The sequence below is a fragment of the Prinia subflava genome, chromosome 10 (assembly GCF_021018805.1).
Source record: "Prinia subflava isolate CZ2003 ecotype Zambia chromosome 10, Cam_Psub_1.2, whole genome shotgun sequence".
Classification (NCBI taxonomy): Eukaryota; Metazoa; Chordata; class Aves; order Passeriformes; family Cisticolidae; genus Prinia; species Prinia subflava.
In genome coordinates, this window is record NC_086256.1 from 11,250,077 (window position 1) to 11,273,559 (window position 23,483).

Consider the following 23,483-nt stretch of genomic DNA (forward strand, 5'->3'; position numbering starts at 1 on the left):
GGTGACACTATTAGGCTTAGAGTCCAAGGGAGTGTGAATTACATGTCATTTGTTATCCATTTGCTCCAAGACTAGAAAAATTTATGTTTCTTTGAGAAATAACTTGGTATCAGAAGTAACCCTGATGGCCACTCCACCAGTTCAGAAATGGATATGGTTGCCAAACTTCAGACTCCTAAACTTGAAAATGCACCCACAGACAGATCTTTTCTGCTCTGTGCTGTTTATTGCTTCTTCCCAGGGGTTGTTTCATTACCCTGCTAATTACCCCTCATCTGTACTTTTACACAACCCTTTAAACAATATCACCTGTTTATTATAAAGGTGTTAAATCCATCTTGGTTTGAAGGATAGCTGTATTCATAATTATTTCTTATGTATCATGCTTTTAGGGAACAGAATTGATATTTTTGTGCCCAGCAAAAAGGACAAAAGTAAAAAGTACAGTTATATAGCAGAAGCAGTATCTCCCCTCAGCACAGCAGTTTTTCAGCAGAAACTTGTGCAGTCTCTTACCTTCCTTTGTTCAGATCTCTCTGAGTGGTTTACAATTCACAGTGAAGGTTTCTTACTTCTGCCACTGGCATAAATGACTTACCCAGAGGTTATATTTGTGTTAAAGGAGAATGAAGTCCTCTGTTCCTTTTCCTTTGTCTGCATTATCAGACTCATACAAACTTGGGCATGGGTTTGGACATTTTTTTCTTTCTTTTTATTTGTCAGTGTTATATATTCTGGTCATATGAATGGTGCTGCTGAAGAGATAAGAAATAAATAAAATAGTGGTGTAAAGGTTGTGTCTTAGAGCAAATCTCAGCATGATTGTGCAGAATAGAGTGACCTTGTTGTGCTATTACATTTAATGTTTACAAGTGTAAAGTCAAAGATAGCACACACATACACAAAAAGAGAATCTGATTCTCACATCTCAGTACCAATAACTGAATAGTCACATCCCAAGAACTGAAGCACATCAGCATTTACAGTCTGTCTTTCTGAAGCCTGCAGTTGTTGTTTTGCCTTATAACCTCTTCTTGCCGTTGCAGCTGAGCCCTCGCTGTGTAGCCGTGTGCGTGTGGTTCTGGTTCCAGAGCTCTGTGTGAGTGCAGTGTTTGCTTCCCATGCAGGGGCTGTTGTAAACAGACTGATCTCTGTCAGAGGGAGTCACTCAGTGCTGCAACTGATTTGCAAATGTGGAGTCCAGTCTGGAGTTCTCTGGATGAGTTCGGCTGCAGTGAAGGATGTGGAAATCTGCTGTAGCACGACCTGTACACGTGCATTTCCACAAGTTGTGGGTTTTGTGTGATGATACACTGAAAGGCATGAATCACAAGACCTCTGTGTGCAGGGGAGCATCAGAGATTCCACACACTATACTCATGTTTTATCAAGGGGTCTGTGGAACCCCATATCTGTTTTTACAAGTAATACACTTACTTGGTTAGCATGTAAACTTGTAACAGCTTGGAAGCAAGCAACACATGAAATGCAGATTTAACCTGTGGGGTTTTCCTAGGTCAGTAGAGTCATTCACCTAGCAATGGCTTTAAAACATTCATAAGTGCTTTTCTATTGTCTACATTATCAAAGGTAGTAGCCAAAAGTGGCATTTCTTTACCACAGGACATGTAGGGTGTTTCTGCAGTAAACAGACATATGTTTGCCTTCACAGGAGAGTTCCACCAAGGAACTTTAGAGCACAGCAGGCTTATGTTCTGTAGTCAGAAACTTTCTGCAGAAGGTTCCTTTAGGGCTTCATTGCCCTTGAGTAATTTGTGGCATCTGATTCATTTTCCCCTGGCAGCTATATATGAAGATGATGCTAACAATATGGCAAAGACTTTGGAAAAGTGTCAGGGAAGAGCTGATGAGAAACATGTGAAAATGCACACCCTCAGACTGACTTCAAAAACAACTTCTTTTTGCACATATAGAAATTTTTATTCTTTAAATATGCATTCAACACCACAGTTAGTGTAGACATATCGCTGTTCCAGACTGTGATATGTACATCAGGCAGCTTTTTTAAAAGTGGCTCATACAAAATATTATTTATTTAAGCAACCTTGAAAGCAGAGTCTAATTGCTTGTCATTTGACAGAGCTTACAATAGAAAAGAATTTGACATCTTTACTCATGATGAGTGGTACTTTATTCCACAATTACTCCTATTCTTTGCACTGAAAAAAAAGGGATGGCAAGTCTAGAGCTATCATAAACTATGAAGAAATACAGCTTTTACACAAAGACAGCTTCATATCTACTGTTGTCAAGAAACAAGGGTTTGCTAGGAATGCTTCAGGTAACTTTTGAATAGATTTACAGGAAAGAAGGGTTGATTTCAATCCTTCTATTGCATTTAAGCAGGATTTCAGCATAGATCATAAAAGACAATAGGCTAGTGAATATTTGTATTTCAGTTTCATTTTACTGTAGCTTGGACTTGAAAATCAGAAGTGCATGACACTACTAGGACAACTGTTGATAATTAGGAAAATAATTCTTGAGTTTCTAAAATGTTTGAAGCTGTTGTCTTTGCTGCTGCTGCATTATGGATAACCTGATCTGTTCTTATTTTACTGATTTCTCTGTTCGGGATCAAGGTTTGTCAAATTGCAGGTTGCTTTACTAGAACATGAGTTCTATCCATACACACACATCTGCCCTGGTACCTTTCTGCTAAAGGATACCTGGATATCTGCTTATCCATGCAGTGCAGAGCACAGTGCTGAGCTAGAGGCTGCAGCACAGAACATTACCTTCTTCCTTTAGTGTCACCCAAAAGGCTACGTTGTGAAGTGCTGTGTGCACATCAACTTACTAAAATTCACGGAATTACAGAAAATAGGATAAGAAAGGACTTCTGGAGATAGCAAGTTTGTGATTGTGCCCCTGGCAATATTGTTTAGAACTATGATTTCATACAGAAAGCTGCTTAAAGTGTAACCCGAATCTAGCTACCACCCTGCTAATGTAGAACAGACATGAAGAATCCTTTGCAGCATATTTGACATATTTGGAAACATTTATCACAGCTCCTCCATTTTCTCCTCTCCCTCTCCCTCTCCCTCTCCCTCTCCCTCTCCCTCTCCCTCTCCCTCTCCCTCTCCCTCTCCCTCTCCCTCTCCCTCTCCCTCTCCCTCTCCCTCTCCCTCTCCCTCTCCCTCTCCCTCTCCCTCTCCCTCTCCCTCTCCCTCTCCCTCTCTTCTTCCATTGCTGGTTAATTTTTCTATGGCATGGATTATTCCTTTTGCTTTTCCTGGTCTTTCAGCAGCAGATCCAAATCTGTGCTGAAGTCAAATGCCCAGACTGAATTTACTGTCAGTGCTGCTGAACAGAGTGAAAAGATAATTTCAAAAACCTTTATGTATGTCTCAGGATTATGTTTGCTTTTTTAGTTGCTAAAACCTGTATTGATGATTTTGCTGCCACTGAGCACACATTTGTGACTTGCAGCTCTGAATTTGACTGCCATTGTCACTGAAGGCTGCCCCACTTTAGGAAGTTAAAGCATCAGTTAAATTAGTTAAATGTTTATATTGCTGACATCTAGCCCGCAGAACGGATCTATCTTTGTTGGAATGAAATCCATAGAAATCAAAGGTTATGCTCAGAATAAGATTATAGTATGATAATCTCATTACTTGAATTGGGAGGGGGATGTTGAGATTAAAAAGAGTGAGAAATGGAATGTAGTATAGACCAAAACTGATATTTGTTACAGAGAAAACGCAAATGGAAGAAATTAGAGGAGACATGCCTGATTTGAACTTCAAAACAATAAAAATAGCATTTCATTTCTATTTTTATTTCAACCACATCCAAGAAAAGGAATAATCTAGATGGAGACAAAAAGAGTCTTCTAAGTGTTTTACTTTTCAAAATTTTTCCTAGCAAGAGATGGATGGCAGGGGATTTTATGCCCCAAACAGCACTTAAAAGTGCTTTTCCTTTTTTAATCTTGTCCTTCGACTGAGAGAGGGAGAGAAGGAAGCAGACAAGGTGCCCTGACACATCACTTCTAAGTGATTTCTCTCCCAAAAGTATTCAAAAGACTGATAGAAGATTTTTTTCTGTTGGATATTTATTTTTTTCTGTGACTTGGCAGAAATGAAGTGGGAAGATGAAAGGGGGAGAGCTCTTGCTTGTGAAACAGTATTAAATACCTGACTGTGGCTGTGGCTTTAGTTGTGAGGCTGATTGGAAGGATAACATTCTCTATTTGGCATGGCACGCTACAGGATTTTATTGTTATGTCTTGAGAATTCGTAATTGTGGGTCTCTTGTTCCAAAGTACATAGCTAAGCCTTGTCAGGGAGCAAATCCCAAGTCAAATTGTCTCATGCATAAAGAAAGACAGTTTGGAAGGCAGAAGTTATTAGAGGGAAAGGATTTTTCATTTTACTTATGAAACTTAATTTGTTTTCACTGTCTTCCCTGCTTTGCATCTCTAAAATATTGACAGAGGTTATAATTTCTGACAGTGATGTTGATTGTGGCATGTAAGTAGGATCCAAAGCTGAAACCGATAGTGTAATATCGGGATGGGGCCTATCACATAGAGACAGGACTGGAAGGTGGAGCTGAAAGAGTGGATAATTGATATAAATGAGAATCTTGAATCTGAGCAGGCCTGAGATTAGGGAAAGTTCATATCTGTATGCAAGTTTCCCAGCTCTCATCCAAGCTGTGAATTTTAGCAATGATATTTCAGGTGCGAGGACTGAGCAGCGCTGTGTGATCATAGGGACACGGATGAGAAGGAAACCCTTCCTCAGCAATACAGCTGAGTACTGAGCAAGCACATGGATTCTACTCCTGCCAGAAAATGATTCTGTCTCCCGTTGCTTCATGGCAGAGCCTGCCTTTCCTATTCTGGAGTGCTTTCCTTCTCTGGCATTAGTGATGACTCCCATCAGACACCTGTGGTCTCTCTGCTGATGGCTGATTGATCATACATGCAAGGCAGAGAAACAGCTTTACAAACCTTTGATCAGTGTCCATAAGTAGAGTATGTTTTATGCATTAAATTTGACTCAAGGATTTTAGAACCATGGACTGCTTTCTCTTTAACAGAAGTTTCAGAATATTGGAAAACTGAGGAATTTTTTTTTGTGCATGTCTGTACTTTGTCAGTTTGGGGTTTTTCTTCCATAAACATTTTTTCAGAAACAGTTGTTCTCACTTTTTCTTGAAGTTTTTCCAGCTGCTGATAGTGTTCAAAATAGCTCTGTGCTATGTGGGATCAAAACAGTTTTGGCATTAAAATAAAGCACAGCATTAACTGTTTTGTTTCAACAATAAAATGGGAAATAAATGAATAATTTTTGAAAAATAATTATATTATCAGATAGGCAGTACTCCAGAATTAATTTGTGAAGTGTATTGGTTATCTCCACAGTTAATTACATTTTGACTTGAAATGTGTGGATGTGGAAGTAAACAGCAATGTGTTTAATGGTCACTGTATCTGGGTCACCCCAAATGGCATTTAATCCCCCCACATCAAATGGTTTGTGGGTAGAAGGGTGTTCTGGGAATATCAAGGCAAGATAACAGCCATGCTCTTCACATTTCATTTGTTAATCAACAGGTAAGAAGAAGAAATGTCTTGTGTCTGGTCAGGTATCCATGAGCAGCAGCCAGATGCTTTGCCCTTTCCAAATGTACTCAGAAGAAGAATGGAGCAGTGCTCCTTGTTTTGCTCATTAGATAGCATTATCTCTGTGGAATGCCAGTTCATATCTCCTTGTGCTGTGTGTGGTTCTCACATATGGGATTTTAATAACCTTCATGCTGTGCAATGAATTCATAAACAGGGCTTATAGAGGAAAAGCACCACAGGACTTTATTTTTTAATTATTGCTCTTTTGAAAAACAGGGTCTGCAGGATTTTTGCAAGGGTCTTGTGACATAGTCAGCAATTGTTTTGCTGCTGCAGTGAGGTTTTTCCAAGAGGAGGGCATAAATACAGTATTTACGTATGATACACTTTTTCAGAATTGCTTTTCAGTATCCTACATTTCGTAGACACTATAATTCTGCTGTTTTATAGGTGGAATTTTGAAGGTCTGATGGTATGGGCGTTTCCCCCATTATTTTGGAATATAATGTGCATTTGATTTCTTAGGACATTCCTCTCCTGCTCATCCCTCCCCCATCTCAGCTTGTGAAGCCACAGTTTACTGCTCAGTGGACACTAGCACATGGCAGCAGTTTAGGTTTCTGTTCTGAAAAAGACCTATTCATTCTGAATCAGTGAGGTTTCTTTTCTTTCTTTTTATCCCTTTTCTCCCTGGAGTCCATTTGAGCCACCACTTGCACCTCACCTGTGTTCCAGTACTGGTCAAGAAGGCACCACAGTTAGAGCTAAAAGGAGTAACAAAAATTCCCAGCACTGGTCTCCAGGTATTGCGTGGTGTTTATCACCTTCCACTCACTGCTAGCAGCCTTAGAAAGCAGACCTGTGAGGGGACTCAATAAACTCAGCTTTCTCTACAAGCACCTACAAAGTCGTGAGTCTGAACTGGTGGTACAGCCATGTCAGCAGTCCATGCCAGGAGGGAAATTGCACTGTGTTGTCTGCCCATACCCTGTGCCACAACCAGCTGGAATGAACCTGTGGTATTCTGGATTCCAGTCTTGTGAGTGGGCCTAATAATATTTTATGTGGAATACGATTTATTAGGTGTAGGTTCTGTATGGGATTCTCATACGACATGCAGAGCAAATCTTTAGCCCATTTTCATTTTAGGAATGTTTCTCTCCTGCTGTGTTTTGTATGACTTCGTGTGTGGCTGGCAGTAGAAGGAACCAAGAACAGACTAGAAAGAAAGAGAATTTTTTTTCACTAATTATTCAATTTCCAATATTTTATTGTCATTTGGAGTTCTTTTATTTCTAAAAAAGTTCCCCAGAACATTGAATAGTCCTCGATATTAAAAATGTGTGCTTTTTCATTAAAATTCATTGAGCTTCCCCTTGGTTCTTTATAGTGATAGAACTATAGAATTACTGAAAAAAAGTATGTTGGAAATAACCTCTGGAGACCATCTTGTCCAATATCGACTATAAGTAAAACTAACGTCGAGGTTAGGTCAGGTCTGTGCCTCTTCAAGCTTTGAGAATCTCTAGGAACAGAGACTCTACAATCCTTTGTTTCAAAGCTTAATTGCCCTCTGTCAAAAAAGTGCATTCCTTGAAAAAAAAGATTCTTTTTTAATGGGATATATATAGTCCATCAGGTTTTTTTTTCCTCAGCTTATCTGCCTTGGTCTTTTTTAGACATGAGAACACTGTGAATATCTGACACCATGTATGGTGGGGTAGCTGAACACAGACACACAAACCTCCACGTGATGCGTCTATAATTCTACAGTTGTGTGACTCAGAGAGAGGGGATGCCAAAACTTGCACATTTGCTGTGTAAATATTTTCTTGGAGTTAAATTAATACATAATCTAGACCCTCCATCTCTCTCGCTTGCTCCTTTTGGTGGTGTTAGTACATATGTACATGTATGCGCTTTTTTTGGAGTCACTGAGCAAATGAGAACATAGAACTAACGCTGAGAATGGAAAAGTTTTCCACTGTGTACTGTTCATAGAAATGAAGAAATGTTATTTCTATGCTTTTCCTCAGCATAAGCTGTAGCCTGGACACCTGTACATTTCCTTTGGATGACTATTTTATGATTATTTGAGTTTGGTTATTTTTTTTCCCTTACTCAGCTGCATCCCCGAGTTCCTCAGACCAGCTTTGTGGCAGTGAGGTGGAACTCACCCTCTCAGTTCCCAGTGTGCAGCCGTGACCTGTTGATAGCTTGAGGTGCAACAGAGCCTGTAGCATGGAGCAGCATTGCTCCAGAAGGAGGACGAAAGGAGAGGCACAACTTGTTTGCTTAGAAGGCAGTTATCAGTATTCCATGATCTCCTCTCTTTCCAGGCCCTCAGCTGAGATGTATTTTGCCGTATTCATAGTGCCAGCAAGCCACAGCAGGCAGATGCTCTCTGGGGACACTGATTTTCTTTCTCATGTTGCTTTCCCTAAGAACCTGTTTTGTCAGAACCATGGCAGTCGTTGCTGTATCAGTGTGAGTTACAGAGCCACTGATGAGCTTAGGTGTTGACCTTTAAGATTGCTTTTCAAGTTTCAAAGATCCTGCTGTCATTACAGTCCTTGGAAACATTAGGAATCACAGGCTACATTAAAGCCAACAGTCCAAAAGAACAAAACAAAAAAACCTACACAAATCAGAAGCAGAGTGGAAATACAGAATCTGATATCAGCATGGAAGCCAGCCATGGTGTCCAGGGCTTCCCTCTTCCAGACTTGGGGCATAAAATGGTTTCAGTAGTGACCAGGGGAGTCCATCCAGCCCAGAACATCAGTGTGTGTGCTCACAGAAAAGGAACACTGTATTCTGGCTTTGTGAGTAGAGAACTTACATCAGGAAAACATCCTTTTCATGGGTTGAAGCAGAATCACAGCTGAAAGGCCTCTACTGCTGCCCAGGCAAAGGAGTAGCACCATGATTTTGTAATCTTGTCCATCCATGAGCTGCAAATCCAAATTTCTCTTCCCAAAATTCCTATGTTAGGTTAAGTCTCCGGGAAGTCTTTGGTCATATCAGTGGGAGTTCTACTTTTAACTGCAATGGAGGCAATGAATGTGCCCTAGATTTACCCAGAAAGTCAGCGTATAGGTACATTGCAGTGGTATTTTTCTTTTGAAGATGGATTAAAATAAAAATTTATTTCTCTCTTAGAAATTTAGATTATAGGTAGAAGAGCTATATGATTATAAATACCCATTTTGGAAGTATACTGTTTCTATCTTGCAACTATTTAACTGATTAGGCAGAGGCCACTGAGCTCAGGGGCTTTTCTTCAGCAAAGGCTTTTAAGTGAGGGGTAAATGGGGCTGGTTTGGGATGTGGCAGGAGCAGGAGCTGCGAGGGGAACTGACACAGAAGGATCTTTGAATTATTCACAAGTCGCTTAACCCCAGTGGTTTCCACTTGAGTTTCTGCTTACTGAGTGATTGCAGATGATGTCAGATGATGTTGTTAGTCCATGATACAAACTGTCTGCATGAAATCTGCACTGATTAAAAGGTGGTTAGTGGACCACCAAGGCAATGATGCAAAAGTAATCAGAAGAGAGTATGTGTACAGTGATTTTTTTCTTATGAAATAGACCTTTGACTTCTTAGCCTTCATGAATGACTTAAAAAAGCATAAAACACAACTACCTAATTATTTAAGCAGAACTTTCCAATCCAGATTAAATTTTTGTCCTAGTGCCCATTGCCATAGTGTTTGAAATTTCAAGTGTCTGACAAAATGATGATTTAACCTTTTATCTTTCTGCAACTGAAATGCTTTTATGATCTTAAAATAGAAGATATTTAAAACAATTAAATTTTTGGACTAACACTTTATAAGTGAAATTTAAACCTGAAATTACATTTTTAGAGAAAATTTTAAACATTTTTACAGATGACAGTCCTAGGGTGGTACTGCAAACATTGCCAATGTACCCGTGAAAGTAAATGAATGTGGCCAGAAGCAACTGTGTATTCTCTTTTAGATAAGGCATCCTGCAATTAAAAACACTGGACTTAGAAAGCTTCTTAAAGCTTATTTTGTCAAATGAAAAATGCCACTGGTTTTAATGCTATTGTAATAAACCTTATTCTTATTCCTGGCATGAATATTATGTATTTTTTTTAATTTCAGAAAAATGGATAATTAGCATTTTTGCTTATCACTTTCCTTCCATGCATACAAATAATTTGTCAGATAGACCACCAAGAGAGACAAAATTAAATAATAGGTCTAGACAGCATGGAACCAAAATAAATTAGAGGTTAGGCTTCCAGCCTGTTAGATGGGTTTTCAGGGGAAAGAAGAGGGGGGTGTTAATACAAGGAAGCTTTTCTGACAGTTTTTGCTGCCTACCTTTGTATTGTTTCCCCATATCAAATCCCAAATAAGATGACCTGAAATAAGATGTGAAATTCATATTAGAAGTCCCCTAGTTTATTTGTGAGTCTAATTTTTTCAAATGTATTTAGATTAGAGGCCTAACAGGCATTACTGCATCTGTGATTCAGCCAACTAAGTTCCTAGATAATGGTCCATGATTAATGGTGAGTGCTGATAATAGGAGGTTATTAGAGAAAGCAAACTTGGAACAAATCTGCTGTATACATTATATACTTTACCGCCATCTGTGGGAATTTATAATAAATACAAATTAAAGTCAGCGGTTAGAGAAACCCATGTTCTCCTTATGTGACAGAGAATTCCTTACACATAGTCATCCAGTAGGCATCTTCACTGGAGGAATTCCCATTAATTTTTTTTTTTGCAGAGATACTTACTATTACTTGCAAAGGAAAAACAGTTTTTGTGCATAGAGTTCTTTTGGCCTTGGTTGCTGTCAAGGATGTCTTTCTAGAGTAAGGAAGGATTGTGTGTTACATGTTACCTCTGCTCTGCTGCCACACACGTTATTGGGTGTGAAAAATTGTTTTTGTCCTTTCATACTGAGATTCATTCGCTATTCAGGCCATGGGCTAACAGGACATTCCTCCCTTTTATGTCTCCTTGAGTAGTGACATTTTACCTCCTTGTGGTTTATATTGTTTGCTGAGCAAATATGTCGGTATAGAGAAGAAACAACTGTTATCTTCCTTATTACTAAATGTAAAAAGCAGAAAAGAAACGTGATAGTGACAGAGAATTGTGGAAGATAAATTAGAGCTAAATATTATGATACCAATAACCTGCTGAATTAAGTGACATGTTTTGCTCGTAGCAAATGTACTGTTGCAGATACAGTTCTGAGCAGAGTGACAAGAGGGGTGCCATTGTTAGGATCAACAATTTGAGTTGTTTATGCTGTTTGATGGACAGTGTCTGGTTTACATGGTGTTTTTCCAGTAACTCTTGTGCACAAAATTCAGGAGTCATCGCATAGTACTGAGGGCAGGTGAGCAATGTGGTGGATGTTAAGATAAATGACTTACTGGATTCAGCATTCAGCAAGCAGTATTTGGTTGGAAGAATTCCCGGCTTTTGAACTATTACAAAGTCATGATATTTTAAACCCCGTGTGTTTGTAAATGGGTGATAGATGAAGTGTCACAAACATTCTGGTTATTTATGGTCATCAGCTAAACCTCTGGGATGAAGTTAGGAATACTCTAGAACTAATGTAGTTTGTTTGGTTTTCCATTTTGTACAGCTGTGAAGCTAATTTTTTCATAGGCTGTTTTTCAGAGTGAATGCTATTTTTGTGCCTACTTTGTGAACTTGCCTTTGTAGGGTGGGCATGATGGAGTTTGCCTCCCTTCCATAACAATTCAGTCTTCAACAGTGTTTCACAGGGACATTTCCACGTATGTTGGTTGCACTTGTATTTTTATGCTGATTTTTATATACATATATATGTGTGTGTGTGTGTGTCAAAGAGTATTCTGCTTTTCTGGCAGTTCAGAGGTGTTCATTATGAAGGTGCAGACATCTGCATGCCTAGGGATGTCAGGGTTTCTGGTTACCTACAAACTACAGTACTAAATGCTGGACTGAACATATCCATTTTCTTCTGTTTTCTGCTTGGGCAGTTGCAGTGTAAAGGACAAAAGCTTTTCTCTCTGCCTATGCATTCCTAAATTATGTCTGATGAAGTTTTCTTCACAACAGTTAGCTTATAACTTGATATCTTTAGGAGTTGTGGTTCTTCTTTGCTGGATTGCATTCCCAAACATCATGGTTTATCTTCTTGGCTCTGTATCAGTATTTTGCTTTTTCACAAATCCTTCTTCCCCTTACATGTTTGCCTTTTAAGCACTAAACTACATTCTGCCCTTTCATAGGTTTCTGAATTTTTTCTGTTCTCTCTTCTGTGTGTTCTTTCCATTTATTTCCTCCCCCTTCTGTGACATGATCCATTCATGTAAATAAGAGCACGTCCCTTCTGCCATCCTGCCTAGGGACAGGACACTTTGCCAGGCACCTGAGACACAAATGAAAATGGGTCTTCTGCAGACTGACTGAGAGTGCACATGCAGGACAGGTTTCCACATCCTTCAGGAAATGCCTTAGGGCAAAGCTTCCTTCACCTGCCACTCTCTCAGTGCCCCAAGTCCCCCAGAGCTGTTGCCATCAATCCTCCAGAGCTCTGCCTCTCCCGGGTCCTTCTGTTGTACTTGAAGCCCTGAATTTGGCAACTTCTTCCTTCATTAACCCTCCATGCAGAGGCAGAACAGTTTCTTCTGTCCCTGCCACCTTTCTATTTTTAAGTCTTTTTTACCAATAGAGCTATCAAGAGTGTTCCAATAATTTATTATTCCAGAAGAAAATACTAGTGTAGGCTTATTTAAAAGGTGTCAGTTTCTATAAAGTTTCAGCTGGAAATCAGAAAAAATGAAAAAAATGAAAGAGACTGTTCTGTTAATGTGAATTCCCATTCTTTCACCTTTTGTCATAATAAGGCAAAATGTTCAATTGCAGGAGCATTTTAGCTCCATTTTAGAAAATTACTTAAATAGAATTTTTGAAAAATAGAAAGTTAAAATCAAGCTGGACATGGCTTTTAGTCACTTTTAGTAAATTTTGTTTTATGAGATTATCATGAGGGGTATTATCTTTGACTTTTCAATTTTTGCCTTATAATAAAGTAGTGGAAAATACCTAAAATACATAGCAAGACATGTTTTTATTCTTTCTAGGTTATATACTTGATTCTTTTTACTCAGAGTTTTCTCACACATATTTGAGGCATTTCGTTTTTGGCTCTTGGCATCATGAGATGTACTTAATTCTTGCTTTGTTTTAAAGCTGCCTATATTGTTCCCAATAGGAGCAGAAAAATCAGCAACATTCTGGTGAGCATTTGCTCTATCTTGAAAGAGGTAGGAGCTGGCATGGAGTTGTCTGGAGCTGTCTCAAAAGTGAGAAAGATGACACTGCATCTCTTTGCACTGTGGTTCGTGTTTGGAAGGTTTGAGTTTCTGGTTTGTTTGGTTTTTTTCCTTTCCATGAGAAAGAAAATGAAAATGTTTCAAAAATACACTTGCTGGTTGAAAGTTTAGATGGGATGGGTGACTTTGGCACACAAGTTTCAATCTCTGCCACAACTCTAAGCTTCCTTTGTTTTCCTGTCTCTTTACCACTGACACGAGGAATCCACAAGATACTTGTTCAAGCAAAGGGCTGGCACAGCCCCTTTAAGGAGCTGTAACAAGAGCTGCAAATCAAACAGTTCTGTAACAACTGGGTCAGTGTATATAGAAAGACTTTCAAACATGGTTATTTATTCAGTCTCCTGCTGTAAGATTAGTCCCATTATGTGCCTCCTATGCATTCCCTTCCAATTCATTCAATTTAAATAAAAACTCCTGGCTAGAACTCATGTACATATCAGTGACATTCATCTAAATAAAATATCCTAGGCACTTGAGTCTCAGGAACAGTCTTATGAAGAAGCAGTTCATATTCTATTTATTTGGAAATGGGATGCATGTTGACGTTGGGCTTATTTCAAAATAATGTCAGAATGTTAAAATCTTTATGAAATCTTAACATTAAATTTTATGAAGACAGAGATGTTTGCTGGGATGTGGTGCTGAGGGCTAGGACCAAAATCAACTGCTGAAGGTAAAAAAACCCCACAATGCTGCCATAGGGGGAAAGAGAGAACAAACACAGGGTAATCAGATCTGTCTTTTAAATAATTCTTATCATTTTTTGCTTGTTATTAATAATATAATGTAAGTTATATATACAGTGCTGTACTAATTTGGTAGTTCTTGCTGGGTGAGCACACAGATACTATCTTTCTTTTCTTTAAATGTGCTGGATTTTTTCTTAGAGAAGCTTGGCAAGTTTTTCTCCCAGTCCGAGGTTTGAAGAAATTGAGTAAGTGTAGATAAAACCAGCTTGTTTAATCACTGAAACACAGGAAAAATTAAAATACATTTCTTACTTGTTAAGTCAAGAAAAGCAATAAAAACAATGCCAGACAGTTAATGCCTCTCTTGTACCTTTCATTTCAAAGACCTCAAAAGAACATCAAGAAGAATAAAGGCAAAATCTATTCCCTATTGGCATCATTATAAATGTTGTATCCTCTAAAACTCTAAAGACATCCAAGAAGAGTAGAAGAATAAATGGCATTGAAATAAAGAAAGTCTCTCTGGAGCTTTGTTCAATCGGCTTTGTTAGAATTCACTCAAATAGGATGATTATAAGAAAAGATCTCATTTGTTTCAACATTAAAGGAGCAAATTAATATGTGGCAAGCTGCTAATAATTGCCTCATTATGTAGTGAATGGGCATTGCGTCCAATTTACAAAATTACAATCATATTGTTAAAGTAACAATTGAGAAAGTTTAGTCTGAGTTTCCTAACTATCTGCATGATTAGTTGTGGGACTCAGAGTGAACAGAGTTGGTGGTTGGAGGGATGCACCACTGGTCTATAGTGCTAAGAAGCCACAAGAGAAATTCAGCTTTTCATTAGTGGAAATCCCATCTGCAGAGATCTTGAGCTGGATTTGGACCAGCTGAGGAGTGAATCTGGCAGTCTCTGCTGAGACCAGAGCTTAGCGTGTGTCTGGTCTGTCCAGACATTATTCTGTGGTTCAGAGGCCTGGCCTGAGATCATTCCCACATGGACCTCAGCAGATGTATGGGGCTGTGGCTGGGAAACTCGGTGATCCAAGATCTCTGCCATTGGGAAACCCACCCATACAAATGGTTCTGTAGCTGGAATTTCAGTCACCTGGTGGAGACATTGGAAATGGTGGGGGAGTTGTCAAATTTGGAAAGTAAGCAGTTTTCCAAATAATGAAATCTTGTGTGGATGTGAATCATGTTTTGTGACCTACTTTAGTTGGATTTGCTTGTGACCTTTTCTAATTTTGGCTGATTTTGTTATTTAATGATTTGACCTTTGATTCTGTGAAGCCACTTCAGTGCTAAATGCAAAGATTTAATAACTAGAACTGTTTGATAAGTGACCTTTATTACACAGCTATTTCTCTTTGCTAGAGAGAAGGGCACTGTTTTGTGAGTTCTAATTCACAGTTTTAATTATCTTTTCTATTGTCTGTAAGCTTGCACAGGAAATGGAAAGGTCAGACATTTCATTTTCTTTACTGATTAAAATATAAGTGTTCCTCAACAGTTACAATGTATCATTCAGGAAAAAGATGGGTCTATTTGTCAGAACTATGCCCAGCTTCTCTGCTGAGGACTTCTACATTCTTCTGGTCAGCAACAAAATGAGCAATTTTCTAGCAGCAATAATAGCTCTGTCCCCTCGGTGTTTAGAGGTGAAATAAATGTCTAAGTACATGAAAAGAGAAGAAAAGGTGAATGGTTCTTAATGTTTTAACTCGTGTATCTGTGATGCAAGTGAATGAAGATCTTGTAAGAGGTGAACCTTGGTCTGATGCTCTGGGTCTACAGAGGATAGGCAGTAACAGCACAAGCTTCTGTGTGGTCCTGCCAATCTGTTTCAGTCCCACTGCTGCTGGACCCTCTCTGCAGATGAGAGGGCAGCCTGGGCTGCCTGGCAGACCCATTGGTTTTGTATGTGGATTCTTGTGTGTTACTGTAAGCACCCTTCTCTGTGTGTCTGTGACAAAAACCAGCACCACAAACTGGTGGCCTGTCTCCACATGGGATTCAATGAGTGAATACTGGTGTGTGTTTGCTCATATGTTGAGGGAGATATGATGTAAAAAGAGGATGAAGACAGTGGATGAATCTGGGGTCAGTGGAATTATTTACCTTGGATATCATTCAGTCTCCTAACTCTGCAGGGATCTCTGTTGGGAAATATGCATATTGGGACATGTAAAATCTCTCTACATTGTAAAAAATACTTATTGTGAGATAGAGCTGGGAGGGGGTTAGCCTCTGACTCTGCTGAAGAAGAGCAGATTATATGTTGACCTAGTGCAGGCATTCAGTATTATGAAAGCATTTCATAAATTGGAACAAGATAAATGAATCACAACAAAAGAGCTGGAAAACCAGGGGACACAGTTGCAGGAGTGAGTGTACTCAGCTTATTCGAGCAGAACAGTTGCACTCAGTGAACAGAAAATGTGCAATGAATTTCTAACTAAGGTGAGAAAATCAAACAATTCCAAATTTGAGAGCAGCTCCGTTTTAATGGAGAAGGAAGAATTTAGTGAAAATGCAGCTCTGAGGATGAGACAAATTTAAATAGAACCAGATTCTTGACCAAATTGGCTTTTCCTATCTAGCAGTTTCATATTCAGCATTTGTTAGTTTGAAAGTTCACCCTGAAAGCTATAAATTAATCTACTGGGACTGTAACAATTCACTTCATGCTAGGATAGGAGTTATGCCTGTGGATTTGTTTAGGTCACCCAGCCATATCCTCATAATGTATCTTAGAGAGAATTTCTGTAAGTAAGCGGTGAACAGAAAGACTGCTGCGTTCAGCTGCATCTCCTGGGATTTCATCCCTGCTGTCAGGGAGCCGGGCAGGACAGCTCTCTAAACTGTAACAGCTATAAAAAAATGCATGATGTTCTGTAAAGGAAAAATTGTCAATGGTTACTTTTGCATTCAATCAGGAATCTTTAGCTACCGATAAAATGAGGAAAGAATGTTTTCCTTAACCAGACAGATAATGAAATGCGATCAATCACAATAGAGGAATCAAAGCTTTGAAACTGTGAGGTTTACTGCATAAGTCTTGCAGGATGCCCCTTAATTCAGTACAATATTTGTGGCCCAAAGATGAGATATTTCAGCTCTCTTAAGATGTTTGTCTCTTGTCCTTGCATTATTCCCCCGTATCAAAGAATTCAGTTTTTTGCCAGCAATGGCATCCTAGGGTTATAGCGGTCAAATGTAGGCAGGCTATTCATCCACATCAGCTCAATGAGGTGTGATTTTGAAGAGAAATAACCACAAGTCTCATCAGAAAAGCACCTAGCATCCTGTCAGAGTAAATGTCCAAAGAACGTGAAGGGAATTCTTCCTAGAAAGTACTAAACTGAAGTCACTGACTCCTAGTTGTGAGCATGACAGAGAATCAAGTCTATGACCATACAAAAAATTGTGGGTTATCTCTGACCTAGATGATCTCCTGTAGGGGTTTTTTTTTTTTGATAGATCTAGTTTTCATTTGATTTATATTTCTAACTGAACTCTTTATACAATCCAATTTAGAGGTCATTTCCTTTTAGTCTGTAGGTACAAAAGAATGGAAAGACATTTACTCTTTGTACTCTGACAAATGGAACATCAGGTCCTTATATCTCTGTTAGATTTTTTTTTTCCTATTTTTAATTCATACTGGAGTAATAGCACCCTAGGACCTGATCAGGAAATACTGTCTTTGACTGTCATTTTCTCAGGATGAAGTTCCTAGTTCAGGTGTCACCAGTCCATCTGCCTCTCATTTTCCATGGATCATAACCACTTTCTGGAGAGAACAAAATATTCCTCTGTCCACATCTCCTTTTCAACTGTAGGATTTTCATACTATTAGATTGCATTTTAGAATTACATCTCACATTCAACTTCTGTCAGAAATTCGGGAACTATTCATTCAGACACAAACACAGTTAAACTTCCAGCATTACTTTTTCAGTAGGTTTTTTCCTATTGCTGACAACACCTTGTTAAAAGAGAAGCCATTGATCAAAATATTGCTTTCTGCTGTTTCTTTGTTTTCTTGTTGTTTAGTGAAAAGAGTAACACTTAGAGGAAAAAAAAAGGAATGATTATTTGTATAGTTGACTTTGTGAGGTGGGAACAAAGACAAAGATTGGAACTGCCTATTTCCCTGAAAAGGTTTGCATTCAGAGCTTTGTAGTGGTAGAGTTTTTGAGCAGCTCTGCCACGTGGGGATTGTGGTTTTGTTTCTTTAAAGAGAAGCATTGCTATCAATTTGTTGTACTGTACCTGTTTTTCTTTTAACTGAATTTTCAGTCTTGATGTTTTGCAGAGGAAAAACTTGAGATATATATTATTGTTTCCTGTCTTTCAGCCTCTACAACTTGACTGTGACCTCTGTGCCATTGTTTCAAACTCGGGACAGATGGCTGGCCAGAGGGTGGGCATCGAGATAGACAAGTCCTCCTGCATATGGAGGATGAACAATGCTCCCACAAAGGGCTATGAGGAAGATGTTGGGAAGAGGACAACTGTAAGAGTGGTCTCTCACACCAGTGTGCCTCTCCTGCTTAAGAATCCTGAGTACTTTTTCAAAGAAACCAACAACACCGTTTACGTGATCTGGGGTCCTTTCCGAAACATGAGGAGGGATGGAAATGGCATTGTGTACAACATGCTGAAGAAAACTGTTGACAGCTACCCAACTGCCAAAATCTACGTGACAACGGAGAAGCGCATGAGCTACTGCGACGCGATATTCAAGAGGGAGACAGGAAAAGACCGGTGAGTCTTAAACATGAAGAACAATTATAATGTTTGACAAAAGATACGTGAGGAAACTCCATGCGGGGTGTCAGCTACTTAATGAGTCCCCAGATATGTTTTTAATGGATTGTTATATGGGTTTGACTGTTATAAGCACTTGATGAGGCAGCAGCTAGGCCCCATTTACCCCACCTACACTACCTTCTGTTCATTCCATTTCTGTTGGCTTGAATCCCAAAAATATTGGATGTCTTCCTGAAATGTTTTCAAAGCTGTGTGTTGTTTTCAGCTCAATTTACTATTGATTAAATTGACATTTTATTTGAAGAGGATAATCCTACACAAACAACATTTCCAAATGCACAACCTCAGGATAATTCTGGATATTGCATTTTCTTCTCTGTTGAGATTCTCTGTAGCTTTTCTTCAAACACAGACCTCAGGGTTATGCATTATTTTTGTTTCTTGGTGAAAATGGGTTATCAGAGATACTAGAATAGATATAGGTTTTTAACAGTATTTTGCTGAAATTCTAGTTTCCATTCTTGATAATGTGCATTTATGTTACTCAAATGAGGCTGTAAGAGGTGAAAGTGTGAGAGCCACTCTTTGGGCTAGCGTGTTCAAAGCAGAAACTGGATTTGTGCAATTAAGACCACAAATTTCAAGAATTTGTAACCAAGCTGCAAAAATTCAAGTCATCTGTGTTTTGGCATGGAAGGGCACCTGTAATATATACTCACTTGAGCTAACTAGGAAGGAGTTTCCAGATCACTGCTGTGCCTTAATATTAACTTTTAAATTTGCACATCATGAATTTGAGGTTGGGAAGGAACTGTGGCTATTCTGACCAAATTAAAGATACAGGTATTCACAAACAGCTTTACATAGTCTGAAATTTTGACTTTAGCTTTTCAAAGTAGAAAAGCTTGTTATCTCTGTTATCTCAGACATACTTGTTTCACTGTTATTAAACTGTCAGAGCTTGATGACAGTTGATTTTTCCTATTTTTCAAACTGTTGGAACATAAGGAGGAGCCTGCCCCTGTTCACCAAGTGCACATGCTGCTGCTGTGGTTCTGGAGTTGGAGGGAGCTCATATATCTCATAAGGGTTTCAAGGTTATCACGGCTTCTTTAGTTTAGCTGAACAAACTGATGAACAGAGGCTAATAAATACACAAGATCCATTCTTCAAAAATGACCTTTAATAATCCAAGTCATTCTGTTTACATATTAATCAAGCTAAATATGATCATGGGTACATTATTGCATTGCTGTACATAAATTTGTTTATATTTATGAGTCAGTCAGGTCACAGCGACTTTATAATGCTTCATCAAAATCCTTATTGTGAGATTAGACCTTGAAAAAATCTCCTCTTTTTCCTATGAAAAAACCCCTCATCATTCAATGTCAAAGTATCCCTCTCTCCAGCCTAATGCATTCCTCTTCAACAAATTAACACATCTCAAGTTTTTATAGTTACTCAATTAACACAATACAAATGCTTCTTTTCATGTCAAAGGCAGATTGAACTTCTCTCAGTGCGTACAACAAAGTTCTTAAGCAGCCTAATGTTAAAATGGCCCATGTTCTTTCTCCTTAAGTTTCACATTGCAACAGCAATAAATTTTTATGAGCCTGTCTCACGACCCATCAAGTTGTTTGTGCGTGTGTGTCCCTTGGACACCAAGGGAAAAACCCTCCACTTCTCACAGTGGCAATCAGGTAACATCCTCTATCTACTGCAGCTTTCGTTTTCAGTCCTACTTTTCCACATCAAATACCTACAATACAAATAAAATGATGCTTTTAACATCATTTAGTGCTTTTGTCAGCCAGAAACAAGGGAAATGATTGATCTGTCATTAGCCAACATCTTCTGTATCTCAAGAAAACATCTTGCAGTTCCCTAGTAATGGGGGACTTCAGTTTGGAAACAGTTTCATTTTCTGTAACATATTCAATTTGCAGGATGTGTCTTCTGTTTCTAGGGATGGTCATGAGACTGTTAGAGGTATGTGGCATTTGTGGAAGCAGTACATGGAGAGCACAGGAGATTTGTGGGTGATGAAAATACTTTCACACATTGCGCCAGGCTATTACAATGCTGTGAGGCTCGGGTTCCTCAGCCAAATATTCCAAATATTCCTTCAGTTCCTCAGAGAAAAATCAGCCCTTGCTTGGAATATTAGATTGAACAGAGGTCTGGTTCGACATGTTTCCAGCAAAAATTCTGGAAGGAAACCAATTTCAACTCATATTTTAAAATGTACTGAGTGGATTGCAACTGCATCTATTTTAGTATAATCCTAAAATACTGTCTTGCTGTACAATGTATGCTACTAATGTATAGTAAGATTGCAACAGATTTCTAGTCTGTCGAGCCTTTAATGAGTTTTCTGTTTCTACTCTTTGATGTACAATCTTTTTAGGTAATTAGTGGTAATTTTGAGCAGTTTCATCCTCAAGTTTTTAAAGGATGTTGTGAGAAGCAGCTAACAGGTATGTGCTTCAGTCGCTTCTCTAGTGCAGAAAGGCTCTGGTCCTGCAGTGCTGACATGGGAGCTTTATCCCTGACTTCCCTGGGTGCAGGTTCAAAACCCACAGCTTTGGTATTGACAAATGATTTATTACTGATGCATGGAAGAAACAAGAATTGCCTCTAAGTAACTTGCACCAAACAGTGGGTTTTATTTTGTAGTTCATTTTTGAATTCTACAGCAGTACAAAATATCCTCCGATATGGGCTATCTGCTCTGGGTAATTAACCTTGCATGAGTGTTAAGAATCTGGGGAACATATGTTCTTTCTGAGAGTCTTTGTTAGTGAAGCAGTCAAGTTCAAGGTGCTGAATGCTCATCCACTTTGAATAATTGTTGTACATAAATAATATTCATTATCAGACATTCACAATTTTTCATTAATGCATTTTACTTGGTACTTCCCTAGAGGGAGCATAAAGCTGGCAGCTTCTTCCAGTACTTCACTAATGTGCTGCTGTATTATATATATTGACTCAAGTGAAAGGATTTAAAGAAATATTAGATAATTACTAAATGTGGCATCTTTGTATGTACCTCGCTCTAGATAAGTGGTTCTAAAGCCATCTATATCTTTGCCATGCAATACAAATATAATGCAGTATGATATAATAACATTTAATTGGTAATAACAGAGAAAACTGTAGTCTTCATTAAAGCAGCAAAGCTAATTCTGGTCTGATAAAGTGCACTGAGCATCCCTAAATAGGTTTTAATTAGCTGGCACCAAAGCTGCACCACCCTTAGGGAGGGTAAAATTAATGAAAACTAGCAGCAAATAGATCAATGCTACTGGATGTTCTTGCCTTAGGTGAAGGTGATGGGAAAGAAAGGAGTGTCTTTTCAGGATCATTTAGAAAACAGTCTGCGTTGAAAGTCACTTTCAACAAGCAATGCCAAAATAAATCTGTGCTGATAGCAGCAGAGCTAATGTTTTCTGGACTGCAGGCTCCGTTTGTGTTTGTACTGCAAGCATCTGGGGCTAACCCTGAGCACCCCCAAGCAGTGCCTGTGAGGGGCCAGCTCCATGTCCCCTCGGGCTGGCAGGGGGCTCAGAGCCCTCCTGTCCCCTGCACACGTGGGGCATCCAGCCCCAGCGAGGAGCCAGTGCTGATGTGCTGCTCCTGCTCAAAGAGCAGCTTGACCGGGTGTTTGTAGCCACTCTTTTTGTAACTACTGAGCTCTGCTGAAGAAATGTGTCCCGAGCCCGTAGAATTCCCAGCAGGAGATGTGAGATGATGTTCTGGAACCCAGCCAGTTTGATAGGCAGAGGACTTTGCACATAGACTGTCCTAACTCTGACAGCGCCCATCCCACACCCAATCAGTTCAATTCAACAACATTTTTTAAAGATTATTACCAACACACACACTTTTTCAGGAGGCAGGTTCACTGAGACACATTTGCAGTCAAATGACTATTTCTGAAAGACTTCTGTCAGTATCTTGGACAATTCTGAAGAAACAAATTGCTTTTGTGCTTCTCTTCCAGAAGTTCTTAGTTTCCTCAGTTCATGCCAGATGGTGCTGTGTGTTAGGTTGTGAGAAAGCTGTTTCATCATTCAAGGCAGAAGGATGTATCATTCTGATCGCTGACTTCTGCAGCAAGATTCAAAATCTGGGGTTGTGTTCAAGCTGCCATCTTACTCAGTTCTGCTCGCTAATTATTTATTACCTTGGTGATATACAAGATCTATATCACATCTCTGTCATTTAGAGCTAGCAAATTACATTCATCTAAAGTTTGGATTGACACTGTTAAGACAACTGCAGTCAGCACAGCTTCACCTTAGCTAACATGTGGTTTTTCATGTGTCTGACTAATCTACACAAAGCTATAGTCTAGTAAAAATGTCATTGAAATGAATAAATGAAATTACATTCTCTGAGGTTCAAGTAGCTGCAAGTTCTATTGTTTGGTGATATTCTCTGTGAATTGAGGTAGTAAAGCTGTCAGTGTCCAGAATATCAGAGTTTTATGCCATGTTTCTGGTTGTTGGCTTGAATAAAATACTGTAGTAATGATATTTTCATTTTTGAACTTGCTTCCATGAATGTATTGGTTTCCCTATCAAAGTTATTCAGAGGAAATATAAAAGATTTGCTAGTGTTGCTTAAAATTTGCAGAAAGCAGTTTTTCATTGGGAAGCTGTGAACATTGATACTGAGTCTGGCTCAGAGAATTAAATTTTGGCATTTGGGAAGCACGTCCCATCAGTGCTTTGCATTAATGTGATTTTTCTAAAAAAAAAAAAATCTGGAAGATGAGTAAAAGTTCATTTCATTTTGAATAGGAAATGAGCAGAGTTAGGGAATATCAGTGTCTTTAAATTACAGAACTTTAGGAAGAAAAGGATGAAAAAACTGATCCAGACTGACAGAGGAAATGTATTATGCCTGTTGGAACATTTTAAAGGACAAAGATTAATTGTAGTTTACATTTTGCTACAGTCTTTATCATGATGATGTAATATCTGCTGCTGCACCAATAAAGTCAGC

The 23,483-nt window shown here is 38.9% G+C and overlaps 1 protein-coding gene across 1 annotated transcript in view; it reads left to right on the top strand.

The window, feature by feature from the left end:
• Positions 1-23,483, top strand: part of ST6GALNAC3 (ST6 N-acetylgalactosaminide alpha-2,6-sialyltransferase 3) — a 212,973-nt gene that overhangs the window by 120,456 nt on the left and 69,034 nt on the right. Inside the window, exon 3 of the mRNA XM_063407304.1 lies at positions 18,049-18,458. Coding sequence (XP_063263374.1) covers positions 18,049-18,458 — 410 coding nt within the window. The remainder of the gene's footprint in view (positions 1-18,048; positions 18,459-23,483) is intronic.